This window comes from Metopolophium dirhodum, chromosome 8, assembly GCF_019925205.1.
Source record: "Metopolophium dirhodum isolate CAU chromosome 8, ASM1992520v1, whole genome shotgun sequence".
NCBI classification, from domain to species: Eukaryota; Metazoa; Arthropoda; class Insecta; order Hemiptera; family Aphididae; genus Metopolophium; species Metopolophium dirhodum.
The window spans coordinates 18,177,753-18,204,059 of record NC_083567.1 but is presented as its reverse complement, the minus strand read 5'-3'; the positions used below and the strand labels follow the sequence as shown (position 1 = coordinate 18,204,059).

The 26,307-nt window shown below is 36.3% G+C and overlaps 3 protein-coding genes across 4 annotated transcripts; 2 read left to right on the top strand and 1 right to left on the bottom strand.

Moving 5' to 3' along the window:
• The first annotated feature begins 6,785 nt into the window (after nt 1–6,785).
• LOC132951339 (uncharacterized) lies at nt 6,786–12,189 on the top strand. The gene is made up of 6 exons (XM_061023159.1): nt 6,786–6,896; nt 7,024–7,086; nt 10,943–10,953; nt 11,092–11,153; nt 11,679–11,896; nt 12,173–12,189. Exons 1-6 carry the CDS (start codon nt 6,809–6,811, stop codon nt 12,187–12,189), a joined length of 459 nt encoding a protein of 152 aa, XP_060879142.1. The 5' UTR covers nt 6,786–6,808.
• A 3,373-nt stretch (nt 12,190–15,562) lies between these two features.
• LOC132950958 (uncharacterized) lies at nt 15,563–22,406 on the top strand. Its single transcript, XM_061022600.1, has 2 exons — nt 15,563–15,717; nt 21,643–22,406. The coding sequence occupies exon 2, from the start codon at nt 21,643–21,645 to the stop codon at nt 22,249–22,251; it is 609 nt and encodes a 202-aa protein (XP_060878583.1). The 5' UTR covers nt 15,563–15,717; the 3' UTR covers nt 22,252–22,406.
• Nucleotides 22,407–23,067: 661 nt separating this feature from the next.
• Nucleotides 23,068–26,307, bottom strand: LOC132950489 (uncharacterized). 2 transcript variants are annotated; one of them, XM_061021979.1, is made up of 4 exons: nt 26,151–26,307; nt 25,970–26,066; nt 25,491–25,616; nt 23,068–23,371 (listed from the first exon to the last, which is right to left on the bottom strand). In XM_061021979.1, exons 2-4 carry the CDS (start codon nt 26,033–26,035, stop codon nt 23,138–23,140), a joined length of 426 nt encoding a protein of 141 aa, XP_060877962.1. In that variant the 5' UTR covers nt 26,036–26,066; nt 26,151–26,307; the 3' UTR covers nt 23,068–23,137. The 2 variants fall into 2 exon arrangements, with proteins under 2 accessions (XP_060877962.1, XP_060877963.1); XM_061021980.1 differs by lacking the exon at nt 26,151–26,307 and having other exon boundaries at nt 25,970–26,144.

The window sequence follows — 26,307 nt, the reverse complement described above, 5'->3', positions numbered from 1 at the left end:
TGTTTATTTTTCACTATTTTTACTTAGATATTTCATCATCAGATTTAGAATCTCAGCCAGTAGGTAGTAGTTTGGTTAGAGACATGCCAATAACAAACAGTTATAATCATGAAGTCGAATGTGGAAAAAAAAGACAACACACTTTTAGTTCAGATATTGAACAAAATACTATTAGGCCTGAGATACTTGATGAACAACGACAGTATTCAAATGTATCAAATGATGACATAGAGATAAATAGTTATTTATTTGAGTCAGAATTAGCACAGTGGGCTTTACATTACAAAATAACGCATACTGCACTCAATGGAATTTTAACCATTTTAAAAAAAAACATGAATGTTTTTCTTGTTTACCCAAAGACGCTAGAACATTGTTAAAAACAAAGTCTGTCGAATGCAATAGTATTAAAAAAGTCAATCCGGGTACATACTATCATTTTGGGATTGAAAATGGTATTATACGCCATTTTCTTGATAGTATTTCAAATGAAGAAATTAAATTAGTATTAGGTATTGATGGATAACCTATTTCTAAGAGCAGTTCCACTCTATTTTGGCCTATATTGGCATACATACGTTCAACTTCCAATCATGTTTTTCCTATTGGAGTTTAATGTGGAACACAAAAACCTAATGACAGTAATGATTATCTAAAAGACTTTGTCATTGAAGCTGAACAATTAATTTTAAACGGTATTTTCATCAATGGAAAGTTTTACAAAGTTGTGCTGGATGTTGTTTGTTGTGATGTTCCAGCAAAATCATTTGTTTTAAAAATGAAAGGACATAATGGATTTTATTCGTGTACACGTTGCAAAATTGAAGGGGAATATATTAAAAACCGGTTGTGCTATCCTTATTCTGAACCATGTAACCGACCATCTGAAAGGACACACCATGATTATGTTCAACGAGCTCAAATTAGTCATCATGTGTTTTCTAATAATTCATGTTTGGTAGAAATACCCAGATTTGATATTGTTAAAGGTTTTTCGTTAGATTATATGCACTTGGTCTGTTTGGTTGTAGTCAAAAAACTTCTAATGCTATGGATGAAAGACCCCTTAAGTGTTCGTTTGCCATCATGGAAAATTAATCAATTATCAGATTTAATAGTAAATTTAAAACCAGCTTTTGTATACGAGTTTTCCAGAAAACCTAGAACATTAATTGAAGTAGCTCGTTGGAAAGCAACTGAGTTTAGATCTTTTTTATTATATATTGGACCAATAGTATTGGATAAAGTGTTGAGTGATCACTGTTTTAAAAACTTTAAAGCTTTAAGTGTAGCTATGACCATACTTTTAACACCAGGTCTTAGTGAATTTGTCCAATATGCACGAGATCTTTTGGAATATTTTGTAAAATCGTTTGAACAAATTTATGGACGACATTTGGTATCCAGTAATATTCATGGCTTAATCCATTTAGTTGACGATTATCGAAGATACGGACCATTAGATTTATGCAGTGCATTTCCATTTGAAAACTACATGAAGGTTCTAAAGACAATGCTGAGGAAGCCAGACAAGCCATTACAACAAATTGTAAACAGATATCATGAAGGAAGTAATTTAGTTATCCAACCTACTAAAACAAAACCAAAAACCTATATTATTTTAGGGTCTCATAATAGAGGGCCTTTGGTAGATAATATAATAATTAATCCACAATATAGTACTTTTGTAAAAGACAATTTCAAAATTAAAAGTAAAATTGATGCAGCGAGTCATATTTTTGTACCAATAATAATGATATTATCAAGTTAGTCAATATTGCTCATTTAAAAGAAACTGGAGAAGTTGTTTTAATAGGAAAGAAATTTATTCAAAAAAAAGATTTTTACAATCAACCAATTCAGTCATCGCTCCTAAATATATATGAAGTACAACAATTATCGGATGATTTTGATTACTGGCACATAAGTGATATTAAAAACAAGGTTATGATATTTCCGAGAAACAGCAACCTTATAGCTATTCCTTTACTGCACACAGTATTATAATAGTTTATTTATATTAAATGTTAACTTGTATAATTATGTATGATATTTTGCAAATGACATTGGTATAACTTTATACCAATCGTTAAAGTAAAACTTAATTTAATAAATTGGACAATATAAACCTTATACAATAAAATAGATTCTCAAATCATTAATTTACCTTTAAAAATGTATTTTTATTAAATTATTTTTTTTTGTTTAATCACTTGAACTTCAAAGTTCAAACAATAGTAATTAAGTTTTAAAAATATTAACTATCAAAATATTATAAACATTAGAAGTCATCTGCAATTAATTAATGTGTATTATGCGGAAAATGGTCATCCAAAATTAAATTACTCCAATTAGAAATAATAATGGTAATAAGCTATATTATATACAAACATAATATGTATGTACTATTAACATTTGTATACCATGTAAAAGAAAGAACTGAAAGATGATTATTGTATTGACTATAAAAATGTAATAACTTTCATTCTCATCAATTTAAAAAAAAAAAATACTGATTAGAACATACTTTATTATATTAATTTTCAGTTATTTATGTAACACATGTACATATGTATACCAAGCATATTAAAATTGTTTATTAATTAAAATTTTCTTTTAGTTCAATAAACCAGTATAAAATGTGGATCATAGTTAGTTTTGACGATGAAGATGCTGTAGAAGCTGTTCCTGCTCACTGGATTAAAAATAACATGTGTGCCTGGCCAAAAAAAGATACAAAAAAACGTATACAACGTAGGACTATTCCAAATAAATTTGATTTTAATTATTTTAAATCAAGAATTTTGAAAAAAGGCATTGGTAAATATTTTATAAATAGGTAAATTATTTTATTTTATTACTACTTATTTACTTAATAGGAACATTACATGAAGCTCGAGAAATGGTTAAATTGGCAGAGGAGACAAGTGACCTATCTAATATAGAAAACACAAAAAGGAAGAAAAAAACTTGTTAGGAATTAGAAATTCCTGATCAAAATGGATTCATTTATGTTTATGGATATATTATAAATTAGTTTAACCAAATGGCAAATACTCGGGTGAAATTTGTTTAGAATATGCAAAAACACAAAAAAATTTAGATTCTTCATTTTTGTTATTTTTTTAAAGCGTAAAAAAATGCTGAAAAATCAACGTTTGGAAATTTGAATATGCCCCATGAAAATGTTTACAATTATGTTTTTTAATTTAGAATCTGAGTTTTTAAATAGTTTTCCTATTTTGTCTGTTGAAGTAGGAATAGACGATAAACTTAAAATTAGAATGCTTAGCTTTCATTATGAACATCTATGTCCCAATTTTGATAAGGATTGCCAACTCACGTTTTTTTCAACCTAAGATTGTATGCTTCAATTAAATTTTTAGATAGACTATTAGTACCTAAAAAAAATACATAAACCGAAAGTTAGAAATTTTAAAGCATTTGTAAAGCAACATTTTGTAAACTGGAAGCAGTATACCGATTTGCTGAAATATACTGGAAATATGGTTTTTATTGTCTGTATTAGATGTCGTAGCAGATTCTTGTATATTAAAACATTAAGTTATGTATAAACCTATATTGAGATTGACTATCTAAATATCTTGCAAATAGTTTATTTTAAATCAACGCCAAAGAGACAAAATTAGAAACAGGCAATACTGATAAGCATTTTCAATTATAAGAGATTTTTTGCAAATTAATGTATTTGTTTATTAACTAAACATAAAGTAATTATAATAGTTAATAGGTACATACAGTAATATCGCAATATTATGTACCTACTAATAAAATTGCCAATTTGATAATATTCTAATACAACAATTTTAGTAAAAAAAATGAATATGATTTAAATACAATTCATTTAGTAAATAAATGTGTCATCTAAGAGAAACAATAATTAAATGTCACAATAGTTATCTAGATCAGATAATAGATGAGTATTTTTTTATCTATAATAATATTTCACTGCGAGATAAGTCAAAAGGCATGCTAGAACCAGGGACTGGACAAACCTAATGCTGAAGAACAAGGAGAACTGGGATGCTGTCAACAGAATTCATTGGACGAGGGAAGATGAAGAACGAACGCATCAACAAGCAACCAAATTTCTGACCCTAGATAGGCATGAGTATCCTTGGTTTTGGTGCCTTGCGGTTATAACTATGGACCGTGTATTAGCGCTGCCTGCTAGTTACGAGCCATAGACGTGCACCAGGACGAGAACGCCGAGGCGACCACGTTCAGGCGGGTCGTTATAGGGACCACCTGAAGCCGGGGTCGAAGCCCTGTACCCCGGACATAGGTCGAGAGTCACCAAGTGTCCACCAGGTTCGGCCGTGAGCTATCATCTCACATTTTATTTCTGGTTACAGACAACCTCCGTCAATTTTGTCCGATAATAGGTCAGGTGGACGCCCGGGAGGAACCAGCTCGCTGAAGAAACTCGCACTCCCTTGACGAGATGGTAGTTCACCAGAAGTTTTGCCCTACCAGCGTGGAGCTATTAACTAGCTATCCATAGGCAAACCACAGAGTAGCTGGAGACTACCGCCACCACGAATCCTACCGGCAACGGATACCCGCACGCGAGCGGACGAGCATGCGAGCACCCATGAAGGGAGGCGTTGAGTGGGTTTGACACCGACCAACGCCCCCCCTACCCTTGGTACTGAAATTACCCCGATCAAGAAGGTAATCATCAGTAAGATGTTCGACCGTGACTTAACTCGACCTCCCGGAATTTTCGGTCGACCTTTACCGAGGGCAATCAAGTAAGAGGCGCGAAGTAAATCGGGGCCGCAACCCTTTCGCTCCGAAATTAGACCCAGCCCCGCGCCAGCCGTGATCATCCGAAAACGTACGACAAGCGCAGACATACAGGCTGACGGCCGCCCTGACGCCTCACCGCCGGTCTTCTGGGAGTAGAGGGAGTATCACCCATGTACGGCTCCAACGACGACCCGACCTAGTCTGACTCCGTTGCTACCAATCATAATCCAACAAAGGTTGGACGAGGTTCGACGCCCACCTGCGTCTACCTAGTTAGGGGCTCGTAAGTAGACGTGCCATCAGAAGCAGGCCCGAAGCGCTCACCGCAGTACCCCAGAGATACGCACAGATCTGACTAACACTGAGACGCATGGCTGCCGAACGGAATAAACTCCGACGCCCGTGTTCTCGAATCCCCGAATCGTGTCAAGAACACCACCCATGGGGTCGGTGGCCCCACGAATGACCACGACCCGACCCGAAGTGTATCTCGTCCGTGCCTACGGTTCATTCAATCGTAGCTGTCCGCGAGGCGGTATTAGTTATTTCCACCTTATACCCGGAAGAACCGGGAATTCCACAATCCGCAACCCGTGGACCCGTTCTGTACCGTCCGTCGACGGTCAATGATACCTCAGTAGGCGGCTGTGGTTTCGCTAAAACCCTAGATAGGCAGTAGTATCTTGTTATAGAACGAAGTGCGTGATTGGAGGGATAAAGCCTTCTTTTATTGTAATAATCTGATGTACTAATTTGACAATAAATTATGTGGATGCAGGGGGAAGGATGAACTAGCTAAGGTAAAGTCCCCCAGTGTAGCGCCATGATTCAACACAAAAATAAGATATAATAATAATACGTCACAATTATATAACAAATACTCAAAGTAAAAAATAACGGGATTTTTTAATTTGAATTGCATCACACAATCTATTTATGTTAGGTTTGATTTTCGATGACGATCACACATCATACAATTAATTCAGTAATGTAAGTCATATTTTGTTTTGTACAATAATATGACGTTAAACGAAACTTCACGTAAGAAACACCAGTGTTTATCAACACAGATAAGTTTGCAATTTTTTCACACGTTTTAATTCGATGTTTCCAGTACATCTCAGTTCGTGCAGTTTTGTATTATTCAATTTTTAAATTTTATTCATAGGCCACATGAGAATCCTATGAAGGATACGGGTGTCCGATCCCTGGTCTAAGCCATCCTGTTGTGTTGGTAATATCGTATTGGAGTGCGAAAATTGTGTCGGTAAAAATTCTTCAACTGCCAAATAGTAAGTCGACGTATTTTGTTAACACCCTATATTATGATCGAAATCAAAATAAATGGCACAATATGCATTTTGTCGTGACTCAAACCAGCTGCGTTGAAAACGTGGTAGGTATAACATCAACAGTAGGTAGGTACAAAAACTGAATAAACAATAAAACGGCTCATAAAAATCGGTAGTTCTCACATACTTTTAATTATTTTTCGTCACTAAAAGTCGTCTAACACATCCATTACATAGACATACTCAGCAACTACTGTACAGCAGAGCGGTACCCACTTGACAACCTTTTTTAATTTGAATTCCACCACACAATTTATTGATGGTAGTTTTGATTTTCGATGACGATCACACAATACAATCAATTCAGTAATATTTTGACATATTTCGTTTTGTACAATTATATGACGTTAAACAAAATTTATTAGTTTGTGCAGGTTTGTACTATTTAATTTTAAAATTTTATTCGCGAATCAAATAAGATTCCTATGAAGGATGCCGGTGACTCACCCCTGGTCTAGGCCATAGTGTTATTATAAATAAATGGCACAAAATGTATTTTGTCACGACTAGAACCAGCTGCGTTGAAAACATGGTAGAAATAACATCAACAGTAGGTAGGTACAAAAACTGAATAAACAAAAGGCCTTATAAAAATCTGTAGTCCTTACGCTTTTAAAATTTTTGTTTGTCACTAAAAGTAGTAAGACGTTATATTGTGAAAAAACCGTAAGCCTTCTCAAAAAATGTCTTCAACGTTATTTAAGTCTAATGTCATACTTTTAGTACTATGTATCGGAATGATTTTGTTCCATAATTCGTCACAAATGAAAGGTAAAGATAACTCGAAAAACTTCACGAATTGAAGTGCAATGCAAACCTACAATGCATGTGTATTAATTAAACTTTATATTTGTTTGTATTTGAGAGAAATTAACCTAACTCAAAATTTTGTTTTTAGAACAAGGAGTTTTATCAAAAATTAAAACTAAGATGCCTTCTTTGTCTTGTTTGAGTGGTTCAAGTAATACATTTTAGATAATCAGTGTTACTAATTTTTTAAATAATATTATCTAGTTTTAATAAATACAAAACATAATGGCCCAACTAAACCTTAACAAAATATAAGAAATATCATAACACAAAATAAAATAAATAGATTATTATTAAATTTAAATGAAAATTAAAAACTATCACAAAATTATGTAATTGAAATTATTTTTTAAATCTGTACCATATAAAAATAGAATTTATTCTTTCCATTTATTACGGTATCGTGGAAATATTTTTGCCTGTCATTTACTTTTATTTTAGCAAAAGATTTAAGATTTATATCCCATTGCCAAATGTCAGGTCGTTATACAGCATTACCAATTAATTATTATTGTTACATTTTTAATATTATCGTTAATTTTGTTCTTAGATAATAGAAATTCAACATTAATTTTCGCCTTAATATTAATCTAGTTTTAATACATTTTTAGCGGAAAGCAAACCAAAAGGTAGATAAAGTTCATCTAGATTATTTTATATTTCTTTATTTATAATTATTTAATATTATTTTAGTTCTTATTATAATCATTTCTTTTTTAAACATAAACCTGTAATTTTAAATTCAAGGCTTTCGAACATTATAATAATATTATACGTCGTGACAAAAATTATAGGCATTTTTAAACGTATTTAAAACAAAAATCGATTAATGAAAAAACTAAAAGACCGTGACACAAAACATAATGGCCTAATATTAACAAAATATGCGGAGTATCATTAAACAAATCATTGCACAAATGAAATAAATAGAATACCATTAAATTAAAATTAATAACGATCATAAAATTATATAATTGAAATTATTTTTTTAAATCTTTACCATATAAAAATAGAATTTTTTCTGTACATTGATTATGGTATCGTGGAAATATTTTTCCCTGTCGTTTAACTACATTTATTATAGCAAAAGATTTAAGAATTATATCCTATTGCACAAATTTCAGGTCGTTATATAGCATTACCAATTAATTATTAATAAAGAGATGGGTCGAACTCAAAAATATGGTCTCGAACAGAAATCGAACCAAACCTAACCTTGGCACGTCGATAGAACTTTTTTGTGTGATGTCGAACTCGAACCGATTATTTTATTCAACATCTAACCACACTGGTACAGTGGTACTATAATATATATCATAACCAAACTGATCCCATAATAAACTTTTGAATTAAATGACATATGAAAGCTATATACTTTATAGTCGTAGGTATGAGTAGCTATAGCCTATGAGTAGGTGTAAGTAATAATAATATTTTAATTTTTCCCATTATAATTACAATAATATTTGTTTGATTGCAAAATATATAAATTCCGGGCTAGACATACAACAACAATAATATTATGATTTTCACGAATTTGTAATAAACCTAATCGGTTTTATCATAATAAGTACCCTAGCATTCGCTTAATTTTATCACTAGGAAATCCTTATCAAAATGTAACTCAAATAACGTGTCAGATATTAAAAATTAATTCAGATACTTTGAATTGTATATGCTCTAAAGTCTAAATTGTATTTTTATTTTTTGGTTAAGTCGTATATGTTTATGGCTTTTTAATTTTTACATCCACTGCAGGCCAACGATTCATAAAAAAAAATTAAATGAACAACCCAATGAACGCGTTCATTTTTTAAAAGAAACACGAACGTGAACGTGAACGAGTTCATTATTTTAGTGAACGTTCCGAACACTAAGTATATTATAGTTATCTTGCTCTTTATAGTTTATATAGACAAATTAAGAAAATTACCTATTCCGAACACTGGTGAGTTATTATGTAAAACCAAAATAAGTTAAAACCAATTTAATACTATTCAAATTTTAATTTAATTGACGTCTTATCGGTTCTAACATTTTAGTTTAGATTTTAAAATTATAGTATTATTATAGTATTATACATTTATACCCATCTCTTTTGTATAGAGTAAAAACTGTTAGATTTTACCATATTATGTTTTAAAAATTAAAAACATGTAATAAAATGATTTCAGTCATATAAATGATAATAAATACTAATGATAAAATGAAATAACTATAATCAATATTAATATTAGCTTTTAATATGGTTCAGCGTGTTACGACCTTCGATTATATAAATTATGAATTATAAATAGTACAAAACAACAAAACCAAAATAATTATCCAAGTCTATAAATAATTCAATAGCACAAGAAATAATCAATGCCCGGACAATATCGTGATTTTAATTTTACTTTTGTAATATTTGAAATTTAAACACATAGTATAATATAAAATATAGTACCTATATAACTATATAGACAATAGACAAAATAAACACAACAATAAACACCGGGAACATTTTTAGTTCGAAACGTTGGACACGTTAGAATTTTTCGCTGTTCGTATCTACATTTTTTGAGATCAAACTAGGTATTTAAATTTTCGAACTTTTTTGTTCGAGTTTGGTTCCGTTAGGTTTTTTTAAAACTTGGTTCGACTTTCGAACTCGAACTGAACACTCAAAGTTCGGTTTCATTTTCAAACTTCGAACAGTTCGACCCACCTCTAATAACTATTGTTACATTTTGAATATTATCGTTAATTTTGTTTTTAGATAATAGAAATTGAACATTGATTTTTGAAATAATATTAATCTAGTTTTAATACTTTTTTAGGTGGCAAGAAAGGTAGATAAAGTTCATCTAGATTCTTTTATATTTTTTTATTTATTATCTATATTCTATATATATATAAATAAGTGTACATTTTGAATAAATTGTATAACTCAAGATCCACCAAACCGATTTCGATAATATATAATTTCAGGACATATTAAAATTGATATGTAGATGGTTTCTGTGAAGTTTGTATGCTGTGGGATAAGTGGTTCAGGAGTCATAACCTCTTAATTGCACACCTGGCGACATGGCCAACAATAACAACGTCTATACAATTATTTTTATCTATATATACAACCCATATCAACCATTAAAAAACAAAAATTTTGATTGTCATCACTTCCCTTTTTAAATTAGCCTACGACACTCACAAAGAATGTGGCTTTGTATTGGTGAAAGAATTTTCGAAATCGGTTCAGTAGTTTTGGAGTTTATCCCGAACATACAAACAAATGCTATCATTTTATATATTAGTATAGATAAAAATGAATGTTTGTGTGTAGATTAGACCTCTGGGAAGAAGATAGGCTAATTTATAAGGTGTTAAATTTGTTTTTTTATATTCATCGGATTTTAGTACGGTTGCGTTAGGCTTTTGTATTAATTGATTATATTAATCCTCCGTAGGTGGAATTAATTAAAAATTACAAACTTGGTACAATTTTGATACTTTAAAGTTAAATCATACACTTACGTACAAACAGCACGGGGGGGTCCGCGATCTACCGCAGGTAGATTGCCTACCTGATAATACACTGCTGCGAATCAGAACTTTTATTCCGGGCAACAGAAAAGTTAAGATAAATTTTGAAAACCATACACCATACACTGAATATTAAATAACGAATTGAACAAAGTTTGAGTCATATAGAATTGGTACATTTAACGGGCAACGAAGTGCCAGCAGGATCAGCTACTTATTATATATTATTTTAGTTCTTATTATAATCGAATACTACGAACAAGTGTCTATAATATGCACTATGTAGACAAAGACAAAACGTTTGGGTATATAGGTAACGGTAATTTTAATTATACATCTACAATGATAATCACAAAATATCTGTAACGTTTTATTTCTAAATAACGATCAACGCAAAACTCGTTCAACGTTTTAATTATAATTAACGATACACACTGTAGGAGTTGTGTAACGTTTTTATTGATACAAAATTATTTTTTCAGAGAAAGTTAAAGTAAGTCATTATAGGGTAATAAAGTTCTTTTGCCCTTTATTATATTCATTTATTTATTACCATACTAATATTATATTATTTAATATTATTATTATTTTTCCGAAATATTAATCTATAGATTCAATATATATTTTACAGAGTAATCGAGCCATTAATACTCCAACTGGAGGAGTTACATCAAATCCTCATTCACACTCACAGTACTAAGTTCCACATCGTTTAATTAGCTTATAGAAAATTAAAATTTAACATTACGTCATTAATGACCCACATTAAAAAGAAAATGACATCTAAATTGTTCAGTAGACTTTTGTTAAGAGCATGTAACACTGCTTGCATGTATTTTTTCTGTCTTACCAAATAGTAACGCATATACCTACCACATCAAATTTAGCTGAAAAATAATCAGTTGTTATACTCGAATAAATTTGATATTAAAAATAAAATACCGTGTAAAACGGATTATTCTTAACGTAAACTAGTATATAATGTGCATTAGTAAGGGAAAAATACGCTGGTTTTAATAGACATCGTCCATTTTATTTTAAATATCCAATACTTTGTATATATTTACATTTTACAACGTATTGAAATGTTTATAACGTTTTAGTTTTAAATAACGATAAACGTACATTTTGTACAACGTTTTAATTATAATTAACAATAAACACAAAAGTTGTGTAACGTTTTAATTCTAAATAACGTAGATCGAATTATTTTTTCAGGTACAATGACAATGACAATGGCCACAACGAAGGGGTAAGCGACGGCGGCTTAGGCGCCGTCGCCGCTGCCAGTTATGCCAGCAGCTCAAACAACCACTACGGCAACGATGGCAGTGGCTACGGTGAAGGTGGTTACGGTGGAGGGGGTTACGGTGGAGGTGGTTATGGTGGAGGTGGTTACACTGGGGGTGGTCATGGTGATGGTGGTGGTGGTCATGGTGATGGTGGTGGTGGTGGTGGCGGCGGCGAAGGTTAAAATACATTTTTAAAATATCATACGGGTATATTATAAAGTATTTAAAGTTTCTCCAGATTCCCTTATGTCCCTTTGTTTATTATTATACATTATTTAGTTATAGTAACTTTACAAAAGTAATATCATAATATGTTATAAGATTTTACAGGTAACAATATACTGTTAATTTAACTTATATAATATTATTATTAATAAAATCTATTATAGATTTTACAATATATACATATTAATATTTTAGGTGCAATTACAGATTAATCGTTTTGTTAGGTTGAACATTTTTATTTGTTCAAAAAATAAAATGCTTTATTGAAACTGCAAAAAAACATTTGTTAATTACTTATACCCAAGGCTGGACATTAACGAGTTAAAAGTTAAAATTAAGTTAAAACGTTAAGTTAATTAACTCGTTACTTTATTTCCAAATCAAATTTTAACTTAATAAGTTACTTTTTTTCAAGATTAACGTGTTAACTTCAAGTTAATTTTATTTCAAAAATATATAAATTAAGATCATTTTCGTCCGAAGAATAATTCAAATTTTTGAATGTGTTTTTACTTTGATGTCACACCCGCTGTGTTGTCTTCGTCTTACATATGTACAACAGAGCAAAAACTGTTATGCGCGGGACAACTTTCATCTTTCTGTGTTTTTAGTAGTGGCTCCAAATTTCTGAACATATAGGGTGGAAAATTATCTATGCAACAAGTGTGCCCATATTTTAGATAACATAAATACAATAAAAGTTATTTGCTTCTAAACATTTGGTTTTTTTGTTTTTTTTTTTTTCATTTGCTTTTACAAAATGATTGAATAGTGCTATTAAAAAAGAGCACGCTGTTGCACAGTTCAAGTTCTTCTTTACGTGTTGTGAAAATTTGGTAATTCTACAACAAATATGGTGCGAGAAAAGATGCCCCGCGCATAACAGTTTTTGCTATGTTGCACATTTGTAAGACGGAGACAACACGTCATGCGGACGTGACATCCTCTTAAAATGTTCTAAAATTGTATGACTCTTGAAGTTACCAAGGTGAATCAGTGATTTGTTTTAGCCTGGGAAGCTCACATATGAACTTGGTTATTTGGCCCTTGGTATTGCTTATGTTAAACTTATTTTAACATTCTTCAGATCTTATGTATCAACAATAATGCGCTTCTTGGCCTCCTCGCTGCAACCCACTACTCTGGAGTACCATGGAGTATCGTGCACGACTATTTATTATGAGACAACATTGATCAAACGTATAAGAACATTTTAAATTATGACAAATTGGTTCTGTAGTTTATTATAATGCCTATTATTTAAGACGTTTTTGCAATATTTGTGTGTGAATCTTATTATATTACAATTCAAAAATTAATATAGGTAGGTAAATTATATTATTACGCATAACTGTCCATGCATTAGGTACACGAAAACAATGAAACCTAAAACACAAAGGTCAAAATATAGTTATTACATAAAATAATTTTATTTTCGAATGCAAATTATTTTCACGTGTTTTTCGTACAAAAACATTTTATTAGGTACGGTACACGACAATATTTTACAAGTTAAATGCATCAAATATCCCTAAAAAATAATATAAACACATTAATAAAAAAAGGTGGTAAGTGGATGTTGCTCTGCTGTACAGTAGGTTACAAGTGGGTCACTGTAATGGAAGGTGTTAAATTTGAATTCAATAATAATATCATTGTATAAGAAAAACGATTCTGAGCGAAAACGGTCAGTCAGCCTATGGTATTACTAATATATTTGATGATATTATTGTGAATAAAGTAATTTATATATAACCTAATTACGTGGAACCTTGTTTTAAATTTTGAATCCTTAGATATAAAATTATAACATTTTATAAATATTTAATTAATTAACTACAAAATAATTATTAAATTTTAAATTTGATACATTTTGTCAAAAAATTGAAAACTGACAATGTCCATAAGCAGCTCAAAAAAAGTCAAAATATTTTTAAAATTTTATGGTGCATAGCAAATGAAAAGATAAACATTCAGTAAAATTTTCATGTATCTACAGTTATTCGTTTTCGAATAACAATAAAATAACAAAACCGCTACATGAGAAATGGAGTGAATATCCAATATTGTGAAAATATGAACATCAAACGCTTGTAAAAATTTAATTTGACTTCTTATAGACATTTTTTTTTTGATAAAGGTAGTTAATCTTATAAGGAATCTTGTATATCATTTTTAAAGAAAAATTTTCATGAATTCTTAACTCAAAATAATTTGGTAATTTTCGTGATTTTTCCATATTTTGTTAATTTTTGAACTTTAAATGCTTATAAAAAAAAAACTGTGAATAAGGATTTTTAATATTTTTCAAATTTCATTGTAACAATATAGTAGGAGCCTTGTTTTAAGTTTTCAAACTTTTTTACCCAACAAATAAAGTTTTATTAACATCCTTAGAAAAAAGACTAGTAAAATTGGAAACTGAAAATGTTCCTAATTAGTTCAAAACAAATCAAAATGTTATCATGTATAGAAAATGCAAATATAAACAACCAGTGAAAAATGCATGTATATACGTTCATTTGTTTTAGAGTTACACCAAAAACCAAAATCGATTTTCTCAAAAACAGATTTTGCGTAAAAATTCCCGTTTTTCCTTTATTTGTATGTTGTTTTTCCCGGCGCTTTTGAAAACTATTGGAAATTTTAAACTTTGACCTCTCCAATGCACCAACGATATTCACTTTCCCATCGAACAAGATACTGAAGTTGAAAATCCAATCATTATTTCGACTACTTATCGTGTACACAAACACAAAAAATAAAAAAAAAACACACATCATTGTAAAATCAATACATTCCACTCAGAATCTAAAATCATTAAATACCTAAACCTATGGATAATTACTTTTAAATTAAAATTTGTCAGTGGTTTCTTATTATTGTTTCTTTTGGTTAGCGGTAAGTGGTACCTACTCTAAACGTAAGATATACAATATAAATATGCATAATATTATGATATTAGGAATATGGATACCTATATATTATATACCAATGAAAATTCTGATATTACTCAGAATAAAAAATATTTGTATTTATTTGCGATGTTACCACACTAGGGTTTAAATCGCAAAACGCAATATCAATCATTATATAATTGTATTATAGTACACTTGTATTAAATATTGAAATGTACACTTCATTATCATAGGCACAAATAAGGGGAGGGAAGCAAACACTATTTGCACTTATCAACCGGAATGAGATGTCGTTTGTAGTACATCGGTTATTTAGTGTTTAACCATAGATAAATTATTACTGCGGAGCTCTCTTCTTTACACTGATAAATTAAAAGTTATAAACGATGGAGGGCCAGCGAAAAAGCAATGCCAATATAGCAGTCCCTCCCCGGCTCTCGATACCACTTAAAAAATCAAAAAAATTAAGTTTTCTCGATATTTGCAACCGAACATTTCGTAACAAGTTTGAGTATCGTGTCGCGGTCGTTATCGCAACGACCGCGGCGTCTCTATCGACGTCCGCGAGATCGCGACCGACAACCGGTCTGGCCGCCGCCTGTGGCACGGCCGCCGGCCCGGCCAGCGGCGGTGGCGACGGCAAAACAGCTTTGTCTGGACCGTCGTCGACGAACTAACGCGCTTGATTTACTGTAGCTACAATTGTATATGATTAAACGTGTCGCCGTTCAATAAAATCGTGTCGTACCAGTAACTGTTGTCAGTGTTATCCTTTCAAAACCGTTCCTACACCTACATTGGCGCAGTCGAGTAAGGAGTAAGGTAAGTGCTAATTTTAATAAAAATAATTTTACGTAAATTAAAGTAAATTAGCACATATCGGGTTAAAAGAACCTACAATTTATAGGTGTCCTGATCATACCGGTTCCTAATATTTTTTTATTCTGATTTTTTTTTTTTTATTATAAATAAAATATTAAGGGCTTGTCCAATCTAAGGTGGTAAATTGTAGCAAAGTTTGCATAATTTAGCGTAATCCCTACAGTGCTAAACTTGGTTTAGGCTATTTATAGATTGGAAAGTACATATCTCTACCAGCGATAGCCCGAGTTACGTAATTTCGTATCCATTACGTAATTTCGTAATTTAATTTAGTATAGATAATAGCAATTAGATTTAATCTCCACAATGGCTGTTAAACGCATTAGTGAGTTAAATATTGTCGATATTAACAGGGAATTATTGAAACGTGGTATTGAGACCGGGGGGTCCAAGGCCGATAAACTCTTAGCATTAGAAGAGTATATTAGGGCTAAGGAAAATATGGATCCAGGATCAGTACGGTTTGGGGAAACTGACGAGACGTCAGCCCAGGTACCGGAAGGGAAAACATCGGAGGCTCTGAGTGGGGAGGATGAGGTCGACTCTGATAAGAATTTGATAAACCACTTCATGGAGCAGATGTTAGATAGACTGGAGGGGTTGGAAGCAACGGTCGACAAGCAGCAACTGACAATCGCTACTCTCAGCGAGAGCGTGGAACGCTTGGAGCGGGAGTTAGCCGAAGAAAAGCTTAGGTCGACCGAACGGGTGGAGCAAGCAAGTTGCTCATGCCGTGGAAATTCCCAACAACCATCAACCAGCGATATGTCCGGGGCAAATCAGATTTGCCCGGACAAAAGTCAAAATCATCCGGTCAAAACTCAAAGTGTGAGTTTTGAGAGCCGATGGGCGAACATACGGAGCAGATTGACCGGGGAAAACCCGAGAAATCGGAGTGTTTCCGGAGTTTCCGGTAACCGGTCCGGAGTGTCCGGTGAAACGTCCGGAGTCTTCGGTAATCTGTCCGGAGTGTTCGGTGAAGGGTCTGGTAGAAGTCGTGAGGAAGCGTTACGGAGTAGTTTTTCCGGTGAAAAACGCGTGCATTTCCCGGATAGCCTGCTCATTCCTCAAAATGAGTTGAATATGGCCCGTGCGTCGATACCAGAGTTTGCCGGTAAGAGGGAGGAAGACCCGGTGCGGTTTTTGCTCCAGGCCGAGGCAATACTTGAAGAAACTGGTATCCACAAGGCTAGATGGGTGACCGTTTTGGCCCCTCAGCTTAAGGCACAGGCAGGAACATGGTGGGGAACCATGAGAGCGTTGGACTTACCATGGCAAGAGTTCAGGTCTGAACTATTGGAGAAGTTCAACGGGGACGAGTTGCAGTCGAGTCTGCAATCAGAATTGTTGAGCACCGCTCAGACCAAGACCGAAACACTGGGGGAGTACGTCCTACATAAGTACCAGTTGTATCGGAGGTTAAACCTTGGTCTGACAGAAGAAGCGGTGGTGATGACAGTGATTGGGCTCATGCGTGATGAATTTAGAATTCATGCACGTATACAGCGACTGAAATCGTTCAGCGAATTACGAGCGCTTGCCCATGTACTGGATGGTAGCAAGGCCGTAATGTCGGATAAGGCGGGAGTGAGCACCAGCGTACCACCAAAGTTAAAATGGTTGGATAAACGAAAAGCTGAGAGTGCTGAGAAATCCCAAGTGCCGAATCCGAAGCAACGACAATCTTCGGGAGCAGGGTGCAGGGTATGTGGTAGTCATGACCACTGGCAAGCTGCATGTCCAAAAAGAAAGTCGGAGTCGGGAAACGCCAAAACGACCGGCGGGACCGCCGGGTCCCGGCCGGCCAGGAAGTAACCGGCGGGAAAAGTACGAGTCGTCCGAAGAGAGGTAAGCAACGGAGTTCAAGTCGGGCAGTGAGTAACGTTCCGGTACAGGAACCACAAATTACAAGAACTGACCCGAAGAAACGGAACTTCGGAGCGTTACGGACCGGAGACTCGGGAAAGGACCCGAAGAAATCGGGTCAGAAGGGTTCTGAACCGGAGAAATCCGGTACGAACGGAATTCCTCCGGAGAAAAACTTTGGTCACCCGAAGATAACCTCCGGAGTGAAGAGTTGTCCGGTGAAAACCGTCGAGCCTCTAGGAAAACACCGGAGAAATCGCCGAATCCACCCGAGAAAACCCATTGAAAGCGACGTTCCGACAAAGGAACCACAGTTCGTGACAATGGACCGGGTAAATGGTTCGGTGATGGATACGGGTTCCGACCAGCTGGACAACAGGTCGGGAAAATCATTAAGGATCGAAAATGTTCCGGACAAAAGTGAAAATTTCACCGAGGTGAGTAATTTTTCCAATAAAAATGTCGCGGACAGTATTTCAGGTGATGCGGAACAAGATGAGTTAACAAAGCAGTTGTTAATTTGTCCGGTCACATCCGAAGATTTTTCCGAGGAGTTTATTCCTGATCCACGGGAAAAGTGCAAGAGGAGAGACTCGGATACGGACGCAAAGTTTGAGTTGAGAAAACGCTTTTCGGATCTGCGGACCGGAGTGTTAGAGTCTCCAGCCATTGCAACGGTGTCAACGGGGAAAACGAAAGTAACGGATGTTCCGTTACCGGCCATTGAACTAGAGTTTGCACTCGGGGCAGTAGTAGCGCTACTGGACTCCCAAGCGGCGAGGACATACGTCAAACCGTGGGTGGCAAAGAAGTTTGGCCGGAGTTTTACCGAAGAACTGGAGATTGTCCGGATGGCGGACGGTCGGACCCGAGAAATTACGGAGTTTTCCGAATTTCGGGCCCGGATAGTGGATCTGGAGGTAAGCTTTAGGGCCGCAGTGCTAGACAACCTAATTGGAGATGTCTTCCTGGGCCATGATTTCCTCGTGGAGCAACAAGTCGCTTGGGACTATAGCGGTTGCATAATCCACCTGGGGAAAGAAAGACGTGTTTCCGTGAGTTGGAGAAATCCAGTAACTCCGGTCACCGTAGGAGTGGACTTAACAACCGCAGGTTTACCCGAAGGAGAGTACGGTATGCGGGTCAAAGAAGTCCTATGCCAATATCCGGAGGTATTCTCCGGAGAGGTAGGCAGAACTCGGGTGATAGAGCACCAGATCCGTCTCAAGGATCCAAATCCGGTGGCTCTAAACGCTTACGGGTACTCCCGAGAGAAAAACGAGGTGATTGCCGAGATGGTGCGAGACATGGAGGAACAGGGTTTTGTCGAACCGAGCATATCTCCATGGGCTGCACCGGTGGTACTCGTGAAGAAAAAGGATGGTTCACGTAGATTTTGCGTTGACTATCGCCGTCTGAACATGCAGACGGAGTCGGACGCTCACCCGATGCCGGATCTCCATGACATGGTCCGAGGAATGGGTGGAGCGAAGATTTACAGCACCATGGATTTGAAATCAGGATACTGGCAGGTGGGTCTCTCACCAGAGACACGTCCACTCACGGCGTTTAGGACCCAAAGAGGATTATTCCAGTTCAGAGTAATGCCTTTTGGACTTAAAAACGCCCCCGCCACATTCTGCCGCTTGGTAAACGAAGTCTTCCGTGGGTTAGTTGGTAAATTTGTGTTGGTTTATTTAGATGATATCGTGGTATACTCCGAGGGTCCCGATCAACATCTAAACCACTTGCAGAGAGTCTTGGAGCGACTCCAGTCTTACGGTCTGACGTGCCAGCCGAAAAAATGTACATTCGGGGTGACACAGATCAAATTCCTAGGTCACGTCGTGGACGGTGAAGGAATAGACCGGGAGCCGGAAAAACTGACGGCGATTCAAGAATTACCGGTTCCAAAGAAGACTAAAGACGTGTTGCGGGTGTTAGGCGTTTGTGGTTGGTACAGTCAGTTCGTGCCGCACTACGCCGAGATCACAGCACCACTCACGAGTCTGTTGGCCAAAGGGACCAAATGGCGTTGGTCAGAAATTGAGCAAGAGGCGTTCCGGAAGTTGAAGGAGTCTTTGGTGTCCGCACCACGGCTCTGCCCTCCTCTTCCGGGTAAGCCATTCAACCTACAGACCGACGCGAGCGAAGTCGGAGTTGGTGCCGTGCTCTTCCAGCGGGGGGAGAGTGGTGACAGGAAAATCATTTCCTACGCCAGTAAAAAACTAAATCCAGCACAGGGAAGATACTCGGCAGTTGAACGTGAATGTCTAGCCATAGTTTGGGCGGTTGACAGGTTCAGGCCGTATCTTGAGTCTGGTAAGTTTACGTTATTTACAGATAACGCGGCACTCCGATGGTTACAGCAAGCTCGCTGTACCAACAGCAAACTAACGCGATGGGCGCTACAACTCGGGGCTTTCGATTTTGAAATCCGGCACGTGCCCGGAGTAGAAAATGAAGCAGCCGACGCGCTATCCCGTTGTCCGGTGGGACCGAACACAGTGGACGAAGAATCGTTGGAGAACAATATCCACGATCCCCCAGTGATTCGGCCCGGAGTGTCCGGAGAAACTTCCGGAGTCTTCGGTGATCTGTCCGGCATGTCCGGAGGATCCGGTGTGGGTGTCACCCAGTGTGGAGCGATCCAGCCGAAGAGGAGTGACGGAAACGTCACATTGCAAGCTGTCCGAGAGTGGCAACAAAACGACCCGAACATACGGGAGTTAGTTGCCAAACTCTCTGGAGACGGTGCAAGGTTCGGTCGGCTTCGGAAGTTGTACGTCATCCGGGACAAGGTGTTGCACCGCCACCCTCGATCCATCGCGCTTGGAGAAGAGGGGGTGGTCGTCCCGGTAGACAAGGCCCAGGTTTTGCTACAAAGGTTTCACGACCATGAGGCAGCGAATCACCCAGGGTGGAAAGAAACGTACCGAAGTATAAAGAGTCGTTTCTTTTGGGCCGGTATGCGTGAAGCAGTGCGTAATTACGTGCGGGCGTGTGACGTCTGTGCACGGGTAAAACCACTGAATCGCAAACCAGAAGATCAGATATGCACCAGAGTCCCACGGCAACCTTGGGAGGTGCTGAGTATCGATCTTATGGGTCCATACCCACGAACGCAGCGGGGTAAGACAACGGTTTTGGTGGTAACTGATTGTTACAGTCGCTGGGTAGAGGCGTACCCCTTAGGAAAGGCGACGACCAAATCGATTGTAGATACATTCGAACGGGAGTTGTTCCCACGGTTCGGATACCCGAGGGCATTATTGTCAGATAATGGCCCGCAGTTCGTGTCCAAGGCAATGGGAGACGCACTCAAGAGGTGGGGAGTGGAAGGATGGACGACCCCAATATACCACCCACGTGCCAACCCGGTAGAAAGGCAAAATCAAGAGTTGAAGAAAGGGTTACGGACCTTACTCGTTGATAAGCCTCATCATCTGTGGGATGTCTACCTGCCACACGTGTTGTTCTCTGTAAGGAACAGAGAAAACCGAAACACTGGACAGTCGCCGGCCAAAATGATGTTTGGTCGGGAGATCAAGGCCCCCGGAGACTGGCAGCTCGAGTTGGCTGAAGAGTCGCCGGACGACGGCAAAGGTGGTCCGGAGGTGTCCGGAGCAGATCGGAACCCTTCGGTAGAAATCGAAGATCCTCCGGTGGAACCGGATGATGCTCCGGTGGGAGAGAGGGGTTACCCGGTGGGGTCCAGCCCCAAAAGCCCCAGTACCCATATAGCCCCAGAATCCCCGGGAAAAGACAATCTGTCAGTAGGGGATTGGGTATATTACAAAGCGCATCCGCAATCAAGTGCGGAGAAGCGTTTTCACGCGGGGTTCGCCCCGAAATGGTTAGGTCCGGTTAAGTTGGGTAAACCACTAGGGACCGGAGTGTTCTTGACGGAGGGTAAACACCCTACTAAGTTACAGGTCTCAGCGATGAAGCGAGCTGTAGGACCGTCAGAGAACACTAACTAATCATACTTTGTTTCAGATGGCAGAACGCGCCAATAACCCCCCACCGAACCGCAACAACCGGCCATCCCGCGGCATGATTGCCGCGCATGTGGAAAAGCTCCGGGCAATGGCCGCGCAGTTGTTGCGGGAAGCCAGGAGGCTGTCGGGCGATGGTCCGGAGGACACGGTGAGCGGTTGGTCGGCCGAACGCGCGGCTACCGCGTCGTTCGGCCGGATACGAGCAAGCCCGACTGCATGGGCCTTGTTCGAGCGGGGTTTCGCCGAGGGACGCCGGTCCACTCGAGCGAACACCCCACAGCCCGAAGCCGCCAGGCCTAGGGCAGGACCGCCCGGACGAGTGCCACCTCGCCGAACAGCGCCGGCGTACCAGCGCCACGACGTCCGGGATGGGCGTGGCCGGTTCAGGCGGCCAGCGGTTCAGCCACAAGCCGACCAGACCGACGAGCGGCCCATGGTACAGCCGCAAGCCCAGCAGCCCGTGGTGCCCCCGCCAACAGAGCCGCCAGCAGAGCAGCAGCTGGCCCAGCAGCCAGACACCCCGGAACAGCAGCTGGCCGCGGTGGAGCGGTGGGTCCAGGCCATGGAGGTGACGCCCGGGGACCCAGTCATCCTCCCCGTGGACTAGGTTGCTCGGTCGCGTCTCGCGGACTCGGGGGGGAGTATGTCGCGGTCGTTATCGCAACGACCGCGGCGTCTCTATCGACGTCCGCGAGATCGCGACCGACAACCGGTCTGGCCGCCGCCTGTGGCACGGCCGCCGGCCCGGCCAGCGGCGGTGGCGACGGCAAAACAGCTTTGTCTGGACCGTCGTCGACGAACTAACGCGCTTGATTTACTGTAGCTACAATTGTATATGATTAAACGTGTCGCCGTTCAATAAAATCGTGTCGTACCAGTAACTGTTGTCAGTGTTATCCTTTCAAAACCGTTCCTACACCTACAATCGTCCAGATATATTGACCTATGAGCACGCCACTAGGGTTTATCTTGGAACGAACATTTGTTTGATTGTATTATTGTGTCATAATTTACGTCCTAGCTTACACGTCCTTTTGTTCGTTGGGAACCATACACGTGCGGAACTCTATCTGCTCAAATCCACCAGCAAACTATACTCAAAGGCTGTAAAACACAATTCAGCCGGTATTCACTTGACATGTCGAATATTTAATACTGAATTTCGCTAGAAATCCCCCGATTGGGCAGATATAATACAAGAATTTTCTAGTTATCTGTTATAATAATAATAATGTATGCAAATGAATAAAACGGGCATGAGCCCAATAATACAGTATATAGATTTAAATACAATAAACAATAAGCACAGTAAATATAGTCTATAGAATAAAAATAAAAATTAATTTGGCATTTTCAGTATTATATATCATTATTTATATATATATATATGTTTAACAATTAATTTAAAGATGAAAAGAAAAAATCTGTTATTATTGATGTTTTAATGGTAATAAGTAACAAATCACATGATAACACAAACAATTTCAAATAAATCAGGTACCAACGTTGTTGACAGCAATGGCTGGTGGTCTATATTGTATGGAAATAATGTTTTCCCTGACTTTTAGAAATGATTTCCAAAATGATCTTATTGCGTCTCCCAAAAACGTCCTGCAGGCATTAAAAGGCGTACAAATCATATTACAGAAGAAGTTATAGCTGACACCCTTCTTCGACGTCGTTGATGATTGTTGGGTTGTAGTTGGTTTAGTAACAATGTTTACTGCCTATAAACAAAAACAAAGGTTGATACATGCAATTATACATGATAGGTAATCACCGAGTAGTTTTAATTATTTTTGAACACAATCATTAGTTGTTACTTTAATCCGAACTTGGCTAAATATTATTACTTATTAGGTAGGTACCTACCTGCTATCAAATATAAATTATTACTATAATTTTTAAATTTTACAATCAAAATTGAAAGATTGAGCCAATAATAATGACACATAGCATATATTGTACAGATACTAAACAACTCACCTCAAATACTACTACAGGCGCATTTCAAAATAATACATATTTTGGAAGCCGCCCATTTCTTACAAACTAGACAATAAAGAATACCAACGACTCAAAATACTTCACCCTTTAATCAATTGTCAAACCATCTTAAGTTGGAAATACTCCCTGTTTCTCTACGAAAAAATTCTACGGCCTTAGTACTCTGTGCTGCCTCTATCTGGGGCAACTGTTCCAAAACCCGTACAAACAAAATTCAAGTTTTCCAGTCCAAAATACAACGTATAATATCAAATGCGCCCTGCAGGTTTGTCAAACACGAAGCTTTTTTCCCACAAATTTCAAACTTCCCACAAATATTGAGTAAAAAATATATTATTATTAGTATGTAAATGCAAGTAGTTCAAGTAGTTCAAGTAGGTCAGGTGGAGTATCAGCAGTTGGGTTTTGTAAAATTGTCGTTTAACTGCACATATAATATTATAGCCACTGGTTTTCTATGAAAAACATAGTTTTCTTATCATCTATTAATAAATTATGAGGATGTCATACCTAAATGCGTGTCATCTCCGTCTTACTGACGCATAATATATTATACTAAAATGTACCTCCAGCAGTTCCAATTTTGTAATATCAACTTAAATATTAGAGTGAATAGATCTGTTATCAAACTTAAAATATGTAAGAACATTATCTCTGGTTTCTCGTTGGAAAAATTTTAAGTATTTTAAATTTTGTGTGAGATATTAATATTTAACATACGCATAACTCACTTTAACTCACATTTAAGTTTTATACATAATAGGTAAATTATAATAAGCAAAATTTAAGCTAACAATTCAAGATTGGAACTTTTGGACGTAAATTTGGGTATATTATGAGGTTTGGGTATATTAGGACCTATACATACCTATTCTTCTGAATCAAAAATTCAAATTTGTATTCAAATATTTATGAAAAATTTCAAAATATCCAATTTGTAAATCTGATTATAAAAACAATTAAGATGATAAAAATTATTTAAAATATTTATTTAAGTCAAGTAGTTTATTTTTCAGAGTTTTTATAAAATATCAATATTTTTTTGGAATAAATTAATTTAAACCGTAAAAACTTTTTTCAAAATATTATTTTTGGAAATTTTTTGACATGAGTACATTTCTTATTTGTTTTCACAATTTTTGTCATACGTTTAACTTGCATCAATTTTTAAGTTTTTTATATACGTTACAGCCTTATTATCACCCAATATAAGCTCACCCAAAAGATGTACGCCTTTTAGGTATTAGGGGTTCGTGTAAATATCGCCCAAATGATATGTATAAATTCGCCCAAATGATATGAAATTTTCTGGTTATTCTACCAAATGAAAGCCACCCATTTTTAAACAATTTATAAAAATATAGAATTTTCCCTGCTACCTAGGTAAGTGCCAAACCCCTTTTCCGTTTTGCCACATATTCGCATTGATCATGTCGCACCTTCCCTGTAAGTAATTTTAACAGTGGTAAAACTCACTTGTAACATAATTTAATCACAGTTCATAAACAAAATAGTCATTTAAATATAAATTCACATTTACTTACCAAATTTGAAGCGATTTCGAACAATTTATATGCAAAGACTATAGAAAATCGAATAAATTACATTAATTACATCGATTTATAAAAATACCAATTCATTGAGCGTGAATCTTCATTAAAATTAAAATTGAACGATTGTATTATATTTATAACCTGTATAAGCACTTACCTCTTAAGCTCTTACTCCACCTGACCTATTATACAATCGTTGTAAAACTAAGCAAGTAACATTTTTTTGTATTGGCGTGTTGGATTGTAATATAATATTTTAAGTATAACAAAAATATACTAAAATTACCGGTGTAGGTTGTGCTGGTTTGGGATTGTTTGCGCCAGCATTGCTTGTAGCATCTGACTCATTTGGTTTGGCTGCAGCGTCAAGGTCTGTAGGGGCTGCAGAGTCAGGTTCTGCACAATTTATAAGCTAATCATAAAATAAGTCACCATCAGAAACTGTAGTTATTTTATTTATAAAATTAATATAATATGAACTATTATAGTTCAATATTTGTAAATGGAAATAATAGACAGATATTATATTATATAAACTACTTATTTCCAACCTAATAATTTATATTAATCATAGTTTTGAATTGTAGTATATTAAAATCAATGTAGGTAAATTGTAATTTATTTTTTAAATTCGACGCAATGTAGGTATCTATATATTAAAAACTTGTCTCGATTGAGTTGTATTGGAATTCAATAGTCAAAAAAATGAAGATAACAAGTAACACTGAAATATGTTACGTCAAATAAAAAACTAATGAGACTTACTTGAACCAAAAAAATAGTTATAAACAATGATGAAATAATCGCCTTATAATGTTTGGAAAACATCATTTTAACGGACCGTCACTGCCGTTAACATTCACTAAAATTTAAAAATAATATATAACTACAAAATGTATATTATTTTAATATTATTTATAACTGATCACAAAAATCAAAAAATTACCGACTATATGACCTGTGTATTAGAACAATTTTGATTTTTTTATCATGTGCACGTTCCTCGTTCCTAAGTATACACTACAAACATATAATTAATATTAAAAATAACTAGTTTTGTAATAATTTGTTACAATGACATGAACAATTAGTGTCACAAAAAT

Excerpts from the sequence above, each read along its gene's own strand:
- LOC132950958 (XM_061022600.1), top strand. The coding sequence starts at position 21,643 with ATGGCAGAACGCGCCAATAACCCCCCACCGAACCGCAACAACCGGCCA.
- LOC132951339 (XM_061023159.1), top strand. The coding sequence starts at position 6,809 with ATGTCTTCAACGTTATTTAAGTCTAATGTCATACTTTTAGTACTATGT. Across the intron at positions 6,897-7,023 it reads TAATTCGTCACAAATGAAAG|AACAAGGAGTTTTATCAAAA; the intron begins GTAAAGATAACT and ends TTTTGTTTTTAG. Across the intron at positions 11,154-11,678 it reads AATCCTCATTCACACTCACA|GTACAATGACAATGACAATG; the intron begins GTACTAAGTTCC and ends TTATTTTTTCAG.
- LOC132950489 (XM_061021979.1), bottom strand. The coding sequence starts at position 26,035 with ATGATGTTTTCCAAACATTATAAGGCGATTATTTCATCATTGTTTATA. Across the intron at positions 25,617-25,969 it reads TAACTATTTTTTTGGTTCAA|CTTATAAATTGTGCAGAACC; the intron begins GTAAGTCTCATT and ends TTTTATGATTAG. Across the intron at positions 23,372-25,490 it reads AACCAGCACAACCTACACCG|GCAGTAAACATTGTTACTAA; the intron begins GTAATTTTAGTA and ends TTTTGTTTATAG.